Source organism: Ambystoma mexicanum, chromosome 3p (genome assembly GCF_040938575.1).
Source record: "Ambystoma mexicanum isolate Mex_15411 chromosome 3p, UKY_AmexF1_1, whole genome shotgun sequence".
Classification (NCBI taxonomy): domain Eukaryota; kingdom Metazoa; phylum Chordata; class Amphibia; order Caudata; family Ambystomatidae; genus Ambystoma; species Ambystoma mexicanum.
Genome location: NC_090925.1, coordinates 1,256,176,416 through 1,256,191,040, shown reverse-complemented (window position 1 = coordinate 1,256,191,040; position 14,625 = coordinate 1,256,176,416). Strand labels below are relative to the sequence as shown.

Sequence of the window (14,625 nt, the reverse complement as noted above, 5' to 3'; positions counted from 1 at the left end):
AATCGACTATTGTAATGCCCTCTACAGTGGTGCCAACAAATCTACCATTCAAAAGCTCCAAACACTACAGAATAACGCCCTAAGAGCAGCCTTAGCCATAAATAAAAAAAACTCACATCTCTTCCTTGGGACGTCAACATAAATGGCTATCCACATCTAACAAAATATCACTAAAAATGCTTTCCTTGACACATAAAGCCCTTGACAACGCAGCCCCTAGCTACCTCATAGATAAACTCCAGAGAAGAACTTCTCTCAGACCTACTAGAATTGGAAACACTAATTGTCTGACTATTCCTAAATACAAGCTAACCACCATTGGGGGGAACAGCTTCACTGTTAAGGCAGCTTAAAGTTGGAACTCATTGCCCCAGGAGCTGAGAGCGGACCAAACTTACCTACATTTCAGGAAAAATTTAATAAATCATTTCACTGCTACGGATCCTTAGTCTCCCACCACTCCTAGAAGACTTGCCCACTTCCTTAGTGACTGGGTCATCCTGCAGCAACAGCGGACTACTGTACTAACCTTTGCATTAATCTCTGAAGACCTTGTGCATTGTGATCCACACGGGAGCCTAGTTTCCTACAAAGGGCCCCATGTGGCACATTTATCCTCTGTACAATGCCTACTGATCATTTATTTAATTCCACTGGTTATTCCTTTCTTCGTCCTATTTTGTACATTGTATATATCCTGTATTCCTGTAAAAACTGTATATCGTGCTATTATGTAAATATTGTAACCTGTGTATACGTAACTCTGTAAGTCTTGCATCTCCATATCACTGCGCCCTTTTACTCACGAGTCTGGTGCGCTTAACAAATGAATAAACAAACAAACAAACATTCTGTATACTTATCGAAAACATTTGAATGTGCACAGGTTTTATTTTGACCCGTTGCAGGACCACTTTGATACAAAGTTCCCTTTTTCACAATGCAGTTGCAATTCAGTTGAATACCTTACAGAGACTTTCGAATGAGCACCCACATGGCACCAGTCCACTCTGCACCCGGTATCTTATTTGGCCTTTTCAAAATACATTCACTCCTTAGTTTTCACTTATTTGCGCCTCTCATCACATGCACTTCAAACACTGTCCTTTGTGGATTTATTTATACAATGTTGCTGCTTGCAACCTTGGTTCAAACATAAGCTGATTTTGTATCGGTTTATCCGACTTACTGGTTGTGCTGCTTTTACTGGTGCAGCTTTCTTACAGGAGCCAAGCACAGTACCACGGTGGCAATCCCTCCTCCCGGCCTGGGTTATCAACACTGGAGCGCCCAGGATATCTTTGATGCACTCTGTTGGATAGATCAGCGTCAGTTCCCGGTCTTAGGCTTCTCACTTTCCAAGGCTCGTAAAAGTAACGGTTTCTAGAGGTCAAGGGCAATTTCCGCCTTGCAACCCTCTCTGGTCTTGTCGCCTTTCTCCTCGTGTTAGATCGCCATCTTGGAACTGCTGCTTCCTCATGTGCTTTTCCTCACTCAAAGTGTGCTTTTGTTCTCTGCCTTTTATCCATGTGGGGAAGTGTGATGGGAGTCAGGTGTGTGTAATGATTAGTAATTGCCTTACCTTCTATGACCAGGGTGTTGGGACATGTCAGGTATACGGCTCTGGTGTTAGTTCATTGTTGCTCATGATGAATGGTCTGTGAGAACATTTTCGTGTGGGGAAAGGGGTGAGGGTTGAGCTACGTATCCTACCTGGTAGAATGGAGAAAATGTGTTAGAGGAAAGGGGACACCTCGTCTCACCTTTTCGGTGTCCCACTTACATTCCCCGAAGATCCCTCATTCAGGTGATCCTCCCGCACTGGTCCACCCCCAGGAACTGCATCCAATAGTGATGGCCGTGTCCTGGCCACCTGGATGACAGACCCCCGGGGACTAGCGGGTAAGATACCTTCAGCTTTCTCACAGTGGTAACGGACAGGACCAGACACATCAGAGATCCCTGCGGGCTGTTCTACTCTTGGTACATGTTAGCACCACGGAGCGAAAAAGGACTCCCTCTAAAAACACTTTCTCCAGTGTAATGAGTAATCGTGCATTGGGGTAAGGGATTTTTCTCACATGTCTGTACCGGTGCCTGTGCTGGCATAGTCTGTGGGATCCCATAGGTCTGTGCAACCCCAGTCGCTGGGTTCTGTTCAACCCATACCTGCTGTGATTTCACAGAGCCTGGGGCATATGGCAGGATCAGGGATTGCATCTGTTGAACTCCCACATTAAAATACTGTGACCTGTCTTGACAATCTCAAGACACGTATCCTATCCTTCCACACGACTAACACTGAATCCCATAAAACCCTCCATAGTTATTTCCCATTGGCCCATTAAACCGGGGACCCATTCCTCTGAACCTGCCAAATGACCCCCTTCCCTGGGCATTAAACCGGGGACCCATTCCTCCAAACCTGCAAAATGACCCACTTCCCTGTGGAAATTCTCCTCTACCCCTCAGAAACCCTCTAATTTGCCTTGGACCAGGGGCATACCCGCCCATCCACCCTTGTGTCATACATGATTCACCATATCCCTGTTGTCCCAATTGCCCCTGCTGTCCCTCCATGGACCTAGTAATCACTGCTCCTTCCAAACAAATCTTGGCCAGTTTTTCCTGAACAAGCTTGACCTCTGCCTTCTGTGCCTGTTCTATGCACTCCTTTTTCTTTTCTTGTCTACTTTTACAAAAATGCACAATGTGTGCCTGAATTTCAGGCCAACTCTTGGCCTCTATCCCTACTACTTTATCTAGATTGTGCTGGACTTCTTTGGGGAGTTCCTTCTTTAGCATGTGGTAAAACATTGCCACATTCTTATACCATGCTACTCCTGTATCTGCCCTCCATATCTCCTGAATTAATTGTATGTCTGCGGCAGGATCATGCAATTTCATTACTTTTGTTCAAATGGAATTTATATCCGGCGTATCGGGATACATAATCCGCAGAGCCCCCTATACCTGCACCCTGCAATTGTTAAAAACTGCTTCATTATGAGCATTTGAATCCAACTGAACTCCCGGATACCCCCATCTCCTCCAAAGCCTGTCTCGCCGCTCGCCCATCAGAGCCGTGAATGCACATTTGTGTGTCCCCAATGGCCAACATGACACAGCTGGTGTGTTTCACTAATGCATGAATCCACTTCCCTGCTGTTGCAGTGAGTGAAGGGAGAGTCTTCATCAAATTATTCTGGTCCATGTGCGACCATCGGACATAATATGCCTTTCCAAGACCCTTCTGTAGCAATGGAAACTGAGGTGCACCTGCTTTTACTGGTGCTTCCCCCATCTCTCTCCTGCTACTTACTACAGCCATGCAAGTACCCTGGTGCATCCTAAGACTCCATGGTGTATTCTCTGTGGATGCCCCTGGAGTGGGAGGTAGGGCAGCTACACCCTGCTCTCACTGCTTGCTATCTGATTCCCAATCCGCTTCATCTCCTACTCCTGTTATTACATCCCCTGACACCTTTACAGGCACGGAAGCATACTCGGCACTACCATAGGGTGCCGGCTCCCATTCTCCCTGCTCAAACCCTGTACCCATGGCAAGATTTGTGTTCTCCACATCCACATTGACCTCTTTGATAATCGATTAATCCAACCTAACAAAAATGTGTGCATGCCTCCACCTTCCTTCCACTATGTCCTTTGCCTGTCTATTCACTTCTTCCCGCTCTTCATTTCTCTGAGCAGTAACAGCATTACCTCTTCCTCAGCTAGCCTCAGTTGCTGTTCCTGTGTCTCTACTGCCCTTCGCAACCTATCTTCTAGCCTAGCAGTATATGACATAATCTCCTCTTTCAGCATCATTCTCAACCCTTCACCTGCTCTTCTAACTGCCGGCCTAACTCTTTCTCATTCCTCCACCCTTAATCTCTGTGCTACCCTAGCAGTCGGGGGGAGTTATTTCCTTCCGGCTCTCTGTTCTCTACCTCCCTACAGCCCTAACCATTGAAGGAGTTACCCTTCCACTTTCCTCGCTATCCCATTTTCAAGAAATCATAGCTGATGGAAACATTTCCTGTGTCCGTCTCGCAACCACTGGAGTGGCCGCTGCGGAAAATGAAGGTTGAAACACAGGGTCTGTATACCCTTCTGCGGGCCATAAAGAATATCACCCATGTGGGGGCAGTGTGGAAGGAATCCCTGCACCCGCCTCTGAGACTTTAATACTATGAGCCGGCCCACTTTTTTCATACATCCTCCATAGTTCTAAGATGTTTAACCGATTCTCTAAATTTCAGCCCTTGTGCCTTGTCGTTAAAAAAAAAAAAAGTATGCAGGTTTTCCAATGTCCCTTTATCATAGGTCCCCTCAGTAGGCCAATAATTGTACATACCCTTAGTTTCCTGCCACCATTCCTGATGATATTTTAGACACACATGATTCAGCAGAGTCTCCATACTCCAACCCAACTTACCCAAAATGATATCACAAAAAATAACATCGAAGCCAAACCTTATGGCACAACATTTCCACCTTAAGAACCCCCCTTTTCCCTATTCCTGGTTTCTTAATCTTCCCCCACAATTGTTCACCTTACTCGCTTTCACTGCAATCACCTCACTTAGCTATTCACTTTAATTATACTTCTCACTCCTACACAAAGGACAGCATCTTTTTTAAAAAAGCACTTGCCGGCCAATATCTCCGAGATGTCTCCTTCAGTCAAGCATAGAAGGAGCGCAATGTTTTTCACTACCACTCTTCTGCTCTCGCTCTCTTCATCACTGGTACAGTCTTCTTTACTACCATCTCGTCTTTCCCTGACTACAGGAAGTTTCCCCTTCACTACTTTGACTATCCAAGAAAAGCGAGGCAAGGGATCCGCCCACATATTCAATACAAAATGAAGGGTGCCAAAGGTATACTTCAGGAAGGTATCTACGGGTGGACTTACCATAAGATGCCACTTCACCTATAGATGAGGGCTCCAGCAAACTGGACAAGCAAACTGAAGGGTATCAGGACAGATCTCACAATGGGCATGCTGGGTAGGATACAACCTCACCCCTCTAACATAAAAAATGAAGTAAAAATATATACAAAGGAACTGCATCGTAAAGCGGTTCACTCACTCCTTCAAAGCATTCAGCCCTTTCAGTCCCCGTAACTTGAGCTAACTCCACGCACGCACTCCAGTTCTACCTTAACAAAACCTCTTAAATCAAAGAAAACCCCTTTTCTCCCTATTTCCCCTCTTGCTTTACTCCCCAAAAGTGCACTTACATAACCCAAAGCGCTGCGATGTGGTGCTCCGTCAATTGGTCATGCACAGCTGGACCACAGTGCCACGCCCCCGGGGGCCAGATGGCCCTTTAACCTCTCTTTTTCATCATGCACTGAAGACTGGTCCCGCAGCGAGGCGCTGCAGCTGAGTTTTGCGGACAGTAGACCCCAACATGTCGGAAAGCCTGCGCTCCCTTTGTCGGTCACCATATGTATGGATGTGCACCTAATTACCTTAACTAAGCAGGTCCACCACTTAAGAAGTGAGAGCATGTTTGTATGTAAAGCAAGTATATCATACAATTGTCCGAGGAGGAGCTAGATGAACCTGTCGAGTCAAACTAACGCAAGTCTCACTGAACCACATAACTTGACACATTATATACATTTTTGCAACAATTAAAACACTCCCATATGTTGTGTTAAAATCCACCCCCCACATGTGATTGGGCAAAACCTATACAAAGAAATCCTATCTTTCTCTAATTCGTCCATTCCCACTGCCCATTGTTATCATAGCTACCATCTTCAGATAATATTCATAGCACACCCCTCTTGTGGATTTGTCTGTGGTAGGTTATGACATCATCAACCAGTTAAACATTTGTATACATTTGTATACAAACATAATTCATTACGAATCCCAGCTTTTCTAAGATCTCTTCATCTTAAATGTAATTTGCATATGGTTTGCACAAATACTTAAAACGACATGAGAGAGAGAGAGAACAGAATAAACAGGTTACCTTTAAACTGTCGATAGCCATCTCCCCTGCTTTGGCGTCACTGGAAAATTGTAATCTAACGACTACCATTTCAACATGCACTGCATATCCTGAATAACAATCGAAACACCTGACTATCGGTTACTTGTGGCATCGAGCAGTACTTCACCCCATGTTTATTGCTGGTCAAAACAAATAGCTGGAACTCTCTGTCAAGCTCTCATGCCCTTAAAAGAGATTACATCTGCTTTCTGCGATACTGCCAGGCCATAAACTCTTGTAGGTTTATTAGCTGAGCTTACCATCTGCTTAAGGTCGTAGTTACTCATTTGCCCATCCTCTGGGACTGAAAGTCCACAAAAACAGTCTCTTAAAGTCACTTTAAAAGTCGCCTGACTGCTGTGTTTTAATCATTTGTAAAAAAAAGCCCACTACATGTAGATTTATGAATTCCCTGTGTATGTATATCAGTATGCATGCATGTTTTATACCTGTCATATTGTCTTTACATTGGGCTCGCTATGACCATTCCTCATCCTTACATGCGCATTATGAAAAACTCCTTGTTTCCCTTTTTCTATGCACTTCATAGCACCCCATGTCTGAATCGTGTGTTTACATTTCATTCTACATTTTTGGCATTTAATCTTTCTACATGCATGCAGATTTAATATCTATCAACTTAAACACAAAGTAACACTTAACAACATATCCCATTCACATTTAACTTCACTGGATACATATGAAATTGCAACATTGCACTAACTTTGCTGCATCCCCAGTCACAAATATGGCGCGCGCAACATGACCCCCTCTTCATCATTGAGACTTTTCCTGACCACCCTAACAGTGCCTGCTTATGCTGAAGACATGTTTGCCTCTGGCACTGTACAGGAACATAAGCTTTGTTTCCCTTGCTCTGATCACAAACCTTTCTTTAACACTGCCCTTGGAGAAAAGTATAAATAACACTGACATGAAAATCGTGTGTTGCATTTACTCAACGACTTCATCTGACTTCATCGGTTTAATGCCATCTTTTTTTAGGGAGTCAGCATTTTCATCAACCTTTCCTCTGTCCTGAAGGATGAGACAGTTTGGGAGAGGCCGCACCAGTTCCACCCAGAACACTTCCTGGATGCTGATGGGAAGTTCATGAAGCGAGAGGCATTCATACCCTTCTCTGCAGGTAAATACAAACACTGTACATCAATTGCACAGTACAATATAACGAGCAATTGTTTTTCAATAAATTCGATACTTCACCCTAGAAGTGCTTCTATGTTCAAATGAAATTGCATACACCAACTGTTATACAGATCTATATGTGCAAGTTTGCTGTTCATTGGTCCTATGTGACATTTTGTTGGCCTGTTTTATGTTCTACAGAGACTTTTCCCACCTCTACCTATAATTTCCTTCTACCTACCCCCTTCTGCGATGGTGGCACTCTCAGTCTAAAGTTGTACCCATGCTTGTCTCCATTTTTTTTTAAAACACCCCCTTTCGTTGTTTTAACATTCATTTTAAACACCTCTTACTCCCGTAATCAAGGAGTGCACAAAACAATTACAAAACCCTGATGCTTGCACATTTCTTACCTGCACAAGGCATCTTGACATCTGTGTATTGCCCTATTTTTCTCACATCACAGAATTGTTTTCTACAAGTATCTTGTGACTAGAGTGTGCATGCATTATTACCACACTGTTTGGCCGCTTTCCAGTGAGCTATGACTTGTCAGAGAAAGGAGCCATCAGCACTCTCCATTTCACACTTGTGCCTACCCCAGCCCAGTTATAAAAGATAAGGCTTCAAAGAAACAGACCTGGTGATTGTCCTGGGGCCGTGAAGCCACGCTACGAAAACGGCATATGTAAAAGTCCTTGATGGGTGCCAGCTTGTACACAAACAAGCAACCCTTTTGTTTGTATTTCACAGAGTCAGATCTCTGTGTTTTACACTACAAAAAAGCACAATTTTTCTTGTTTTCAGGGACGAGGATGCATACCACACAGTAATTTAAGTGCCACCACCAGGCCCACTTCATTTCTTCATTTCCATTGTTATATGAAATTAAGAGCCTAATTTAGATGAAGCTGAAGAATCCGGTAGAGAGACCCAGGTGGCACCCGCTTCCATGGCCGGGGTTGACTTTACAGTGTATTCTCATTATCGACAGAGAGCAGACTAAGGAATGGGAACCTTGGTGTCCCCAGGTGTGCATGCCCAAATCTGCTCCATGAGGATAATCCGAATAGATGTTGGCCAATATCAGTAATGGGTACTATGAAAAAGCATGGCAGCTGTCATTGCAATTACCTCGTATGATCTGGGCATGATTTTCCCAGGTGTTGAGGTGTACAGAGTCTCCTTCGCAGAATGGTACACTTGTAAATTTTGTGCACCCATTCCAAATATACTGGAGTGATGCCAGCTGGGGCCACAAAGACACTGTAATGGGAATACAGTTGTGTCCTCATTCCATTACAAAGTCTGCTTCTCATATGAGTACCTGTTGGATGCTCAATCAGTCCTATGAAGAGGTAGTGTCATATTCCACAACCAGGTTCTATGTCATTTAATTGCCTGCAATTTCATCCCCTGTCATTTTAATGTGTACATTCTAATGAAAATGCACATCAGTTTTTTTGTGTTTTTCTGGAGGGGGTTGCCCCCAAAGCCTCCCTCCCACACTTATTTTTAGCTATTCCATACACACCAAAGCCTTATCTGCCCTTTCCCACCCCCCCTAAAAAAGTTGATGAGCATATTTGTTTTAATATACACGTTAAAATGCCAGGGGATAAAAATGCAGGCGATGAAAGGACGTTGTACCGTACAACCCATACTTGCTTTTCCAGTCCAAGGCACGAGCCCTGCCATTTCATAGACAATGCATTATACCAAGCTATGTCTAAACACAGAGAGAGAGCCTCTTGATTTGCGGCACTAAGCTGGATTGAATAGTGCACCACGATGCTTTTGCTATCTTGAAGGCAGAAGGATTGAACCTAGAGCATCAGTTTGACCTCTGTCCATTTTCATTGTTGCTGATTTGCTTTTGCAATTTATTATGTACTAGACGGTACTACAGTATGTCCTGTCGTGAGTTCAAGACAATATCCTTGAAAAGGGTAGTCTACCTTTTTCACAGAGTATGTCTCCTTCTTCTCCCCAGGTCGCCGGGTATGTTTGGGGGAGCAGCTGGCCAGGATGGAGCTCTTCCTCTTCTTCACCGCCCTACTTCAGCGTTTCACCTTCAGTATCCCAAGTAAACAGGCCAGGCCATCAGAGGATCCAGTCTTCACGCAAACACAGGCTCCACACCCATACCAGATCTGTGCCCAGCTGAGATAAATTGAGGAGAACCCTCGCCCATCCTGTTCCAATATCCCATAGCTTAGCTCACTATGCTGTTTGATTAGGATCCTCGCCCTTGGAAGGAAGAGGAGAGACCTTTATATGAACAGGCTTGTCGTTTTACAATGTATTGGGTACTGATGCCATTTAGAAAAACAAAAATAAAAAAGTACTAAACTAATCAAATATAGTTATGTAATATACTTGCATAAGGTTTAATTTAACTGTTAGCATTAAAAAGATAATTCCAAAATAAGAGGGAAAAAAGCAAAACTCCTATAATCTTAAAATCAATCTGAGTAGGTCATAACAGGTCGCCAAGTATTGCTCATCTTTCATCTCTGAGCCAGATTCTCAAAGCTATATTTGGAGCAAGTGGTGAGATGTGCACCTGCGCCAAAACAGGTGCCTCCCATTGCACAAAGGGCATCTGAATTGGTGCATCTTTGATCAGCAAATTCAAATGCCCTGTTTCACTCTGTTAGTGCAAAACGGGGATGCACTTTGAAATGCACAAAAATCAAGGATCAGGTACAGGAGACAGCACAATACACGAGAGGTTAATTTCCAAGCCGTTTTACTTCATTTTCATTTCTGTGCTTCAGACAAAGATAGAAATGAATTTCTCTTTTTTACAGAATTTCACATTGGCTGGGTGCTAGGAGCATATAAAACATAGTGGGCCTCATCAGGAGTCTGGCGGTATCCCAGCGTAATACCGCTGGGATACTGCCAGCGCAAATAGAGTTACTCCTACTCGGTTTGGTGCGATTGGTGCTGGATCACAAGTAGCGGTACACCAGTAAGTTCCTATTCCCCACTGGGTCCCCAATGGGGTTGGTGGACGCTATTACCACCGGCGATAATTGTTCCGGCGATAACAGTGCCAAAAACGCACAGTAAGGGACATTTCTACCTCCAGCAAGAAGCTGGAGGTAAAACTCTGACTTACCACCTGACTCATGATTGGGACAACCCTTAAATTTGGCGTTAATAGCCTTACCGCCGCATTTAAGGGCTAAGGCCCAACTCATGGTGAGACCCAGTGTCAGGAGCATGCCCCCACCACTATTGCATGCAAAGTGGCTGGCCAGTAATCTTTTGTGCTGCTGTCCAGCCCCAATGAAATGGGCAGGTCACCTTTGGGAATAACATGACCTGGGCATTTCTAAAATTAATGCAAATGAAAAAATCCCATCCTCTGCGCTCTGTCATTTAGGTTCATTTTTTAGACTCTGGCCCTTTGTCTAGTTTAGTCACACAAAATGTATTTTTTCACTTTCAAATTTCATTGTGCAGCCAGTGTAGAAACATGATCACAATCCATTGATACATTATGAGTGTTTGAACTATTGCAATCACGTATTCCTCATCTTTGATACTCGCCAGTGGTATAAGTACGCAGCAACTGTTGCCTTAGTTTCATTTTTCTGCATGCTACTAAGGTTCGGACGGTTCTTCGCCTCAGCTACGTTTATTCGATGAAACTTAATTATGTCAACACCTAAGACGGCACTCAAGCAGTGTTTCTAATCATTGGGCTAAAATGTCCATATCTGACCCACATTGAATCTGTTTGTAGTGACTGGGGGTGGACACAAAGTTGATGACTGCGGCTCCTGTCAGTCAATGACAGTGAAGACCTTGAGAGAGAGGAAGGGGAAACTTGTGGCAGGTCAAAATCCCCTTCTGTTACCACCCTCAAAAAGGAGGACTTCGGACGTCTCCAGAGATGTTTCCCTGGAGACAGAGTGCTCAAAACACCCAAAGTGCTCGAGATCTAGATCTCAATACTCGTTCTCCATCCATAAAAAAATCAAAGAAGCAACGCCATAGATATCGCCTTCATCTTTGTCCTCCTCTCCTGACAGCGGAGTCTGTTTCCCAAGTAGGTCGGTGTCACCCACTGACTGGGAAAGATTCTGAGTGAAAATGCTGGAGGTATTTCAGAAGGCAGCTCGGAGTGCACCTCCTGAAAAGCCCAAGAAAACGTCTCAGCCCACCGCGTCTGACAAGAGGGGGAGGGCGCCTAATGAGTCTGGGAGGTAGGTCTCCTCGAAAAGTGTTGAAGGAGTCTTCATCTCCACACAGGCAGAAGTCAAAACCTTCCTCCTAGACTGCTGAGAAGGTACTTGTACCTGTGTATTCAAAGCCCTTGTCGAAGCCTCTGTCGAAGCCTATTAAGCCATCATTTCCGTTAATGTCTTCAATGCCATCAGCACCTTCGAAGATTTCCAAACCTTTGGTCGAGGTATTGAGGTCTTCTAAACCTCGGTCGAAATCTGACTTTTCCAAGACAATGAATCCATTTTTGAAGAGGAGGAGGATCAAGATGTGCCTTTTGGCTATGAATACGGTACCCCTAATATACCTGAAGAACTGGTTTCTGAGAAATCCAGGATGAGGAATCTGGTTGAGACATTAAAAGAGGCGAGTGGCTTAGACGCTTCGCCTGAGACAGACTTTGCCAACCCCGATGTGTTGTACCTAGGATGTGGAAAGCCAATAGCCATAATAGAAAAAGATGAGCTCACTGACATCCTTGACAATGGACCCCCAAGAGAGCCTGTATTACCTTTTCATACTGCATTGAGGACAAGGGTATTGGAGAACTGGTTCAAATCAGACTCTACTCTTGCAGTGAACAAGAATTTTAAAAAAATACAGTGCTGCCTCTATTGACCCTGAATTTCTAAGCAGACACCCAATGTCAGAGAATTTGGTGGTACGGGCAGCAATGTCATCCTCAAAGGCTACAGCCTATCCATCTATCCCACAAGATAGGGATGGCAAAAGGATTGATACCTTGGGTAAAAGGGTTTTCAGTTCCAGCAGAATGGCCCTCAAATCACGTAATGCAACTTGTGCCCTGGCCAAGTACACCCACACCTTGTGGTATGTTATTGCTTTAGCAGTGGAGCACATCCCTATGGGTGAGGATAGGGAAGGCTTGGACGGCAATAACATCGGCCTGTAGAGTGAGTGAGTTGCAGTCTCTTTCTGCCAAACCACCTTTTACAACCTTCTTTAAAGATAAGGTGGTGTTGAGGGTGCGTCCGTCATGCTTACCTAAGGTGGTATCTGAATTCACTTAGCACAAAAAAGTGTTAACTACCTTTTATCCAGAACCTCACCCCTCTAAAGAGGAGGAGAGATCCCAAGAAGGGCTTTATGTTTTTACATTTCCACAGGTAGGATGACCAACTCTTTATATGCTACTCAGGCCATACATTGGGGCTAGCTGTCACTAAGCAGACTATTTCACACTGGATAATCTTGTGCATTTCAGAATGCTATTCAATAGCCGGCAAAGACCTGCCTGATGGCTTAAGGGTGCAATTCACCCGAGGATTGGCTACTTCTTTGGTGATTGAAAGAGGGGTGCCCATGCAAGATTTCTGTAAAGCGGCAACTTGGTAATCTTTACACACCTTCACTAAATACTATTGTCTGGACTCTGTGTCAGGTCAGGAGGACAGATTTGGCAAAGCTGTACTGCACAGCATCAATCAGTAATAATTCTCAGGACCCACCTTCTTATACGGACTGCTTTGGGAGTGCATCAAAGATGAGGAATACCTGGGAGGACATAATCCATTCGAAGAACAAATTACTTACCCCTGTTAATATTCTTTTGACAGGATGTTCCTCCCACATATTCCTCATCGCCCTCCAATTCTTCCCCTCTTGCTTGCTGAGAATTTCCGTGATTTAACAGCTTCCTCTCTTTCAACATCTGATTCTCCCTTTTAAGTCGGCAGAGCATGGAGAAAAAAACTAGAACTGAGGCAAAGGTCAGCAAGCGAGCTACGTATACCCGCATCGACGTCACAGCCCAGGACAGTACAGAGGCAAGCGAGAGCCACGATACTATGAAAAGAAAATCCAAAGCAAGCAGATTTGCGAATATCAAAGATGAGGAATACGTGGGCGGAACATCCAGTCGAAAGAACATTGTTTTTCTCAATAGAGACTGAATGCTGATGCTTCCAACACAAATTGTTCCTCTGTAAATCCACAACAATTTGAAATATTTTGTGAAATTGTTTTTAAATTCCGGACTAATATTGATAAACTTTTGGACATAAATAAAGCTCATGAGAGAGGGTTCTTCTGTTTAGTGTCTTTCATCTTCTATCGAATGGTCATATGCATTGGTGGATCAGATTAAGTGTAATGGGTGTGAGATATGACCTACATTGTGTGAAGCATTGAGTAGCTTGAAAACTGGTAGATGTCAAAGATCAATGTAAGTGATAACGATATTCACATTGGTCAAAACCCCAGTAGGCCCATGTCTCCCTGACTGCTCAATCCAAGTTGACGATCTTGACATAAAGATGTTGCTAATAATGTGAGACATGAGGAAGTGTTATCTGTGACAAAATAGAGCTTCTGGATAATTGCCAAACTACAAAGCAGGATCTTCACTTGAAAACATGACCTTAATTGTATAAATTGAAAACAAGTAATTTCAAACCATCTGAAGGTTTTTTCAAAGGTGAGAAACATGTCACCTTCAAATAATTGTGCAAGAGCAGATAGCCTGCCGTCATATACAGCATATGTCTCAGGAGGATAGCTCAGCGGCAACGTGCTCGCCTTGGAGACAAGACGACACAGAGCAACACGGGTTTGATCCCCGGGTCTGCGCTTAGAAACCTCTGGGTAGTAAGCGCGTTATAAATAACCTATCATATCATATGTCTCTAGATACTGCAATGTTATGCTATGTACAGGTTCATTTGCCCAGATCTTATGCTGTGCACAGGTTCACCTGGAAACCTATTGCCATCATATGCCAAGTGCATCCTTGTATGACCGGTTACTATCGTTTTAGGCCATGTAAAGCTTAATGCCCCCAAATTCTATCGTGTAATACATTATACAACCTCTTTTACACTTCACTTTAGCAGACATCTCTCTCTCTCACACACACACATACACTCTCACGCCTTCTAGCTTCACAAGTTCCTGTCCTTTGCCTCCAGCATAATCCTTATTGCAATTTTGTGGACCAAAGGTTCCGACCAAAATCAGGCCTGTGATTGTTGAATCTTATTGTAGTTCAGCTATGCTCTGTGCTGTAGAGACAACTAGACAGTCAGTCCTAAGTAACGCACTGGTAGCTGATTTTAGTGGTGTCCAGTGTGTATGGAAGACCCATCCAAGTAACGGACATCATTGTTTCCCTAATTGACCCATCTACCATTTGGCAGCTGATCACCACACAATATTTGTGCAGATATAGGTGCTGTACCATTTTGCATATGCCTCTTTTTTTGATGTG

The 14,625-nt window shown here is 44.0% G+C and overlaps 1 protein-coding gene across 2 annotated transcripts in view; it reads left to right on the top strand.

Annotated features, from left to right (window-relative positions):
• The window catches only part of LOC138581423 (cytochrome P450 2D17-like), a 669,998-nt gene that overhangs the window by 529,895 nt on the left and 125,478 nt on the right, over window positions 1-14,625 (top strand). The window contains exons 8-9 of one of the 2 annotated variants that reach the window (XM_069652739.1): window positions 7,020-7,161; window positions 9,154-9,521. In XM_069652739.1, coding sequence (XP_069508840.1) covers window positions 7,020-7,161; window positions 9,154-9,332 — 321 coding nt within the window. In that variant the 3' untranslated portion in view covers window positions 9,333-9,521. Of the gene's footprint in view, window positions 1-7,019; window positions 7,162-9,153; window positions 9,522-14,625 lie in introns of those variants that run through there. The other variant, XM_069652740.1, reaches the window with a different exon arrangement.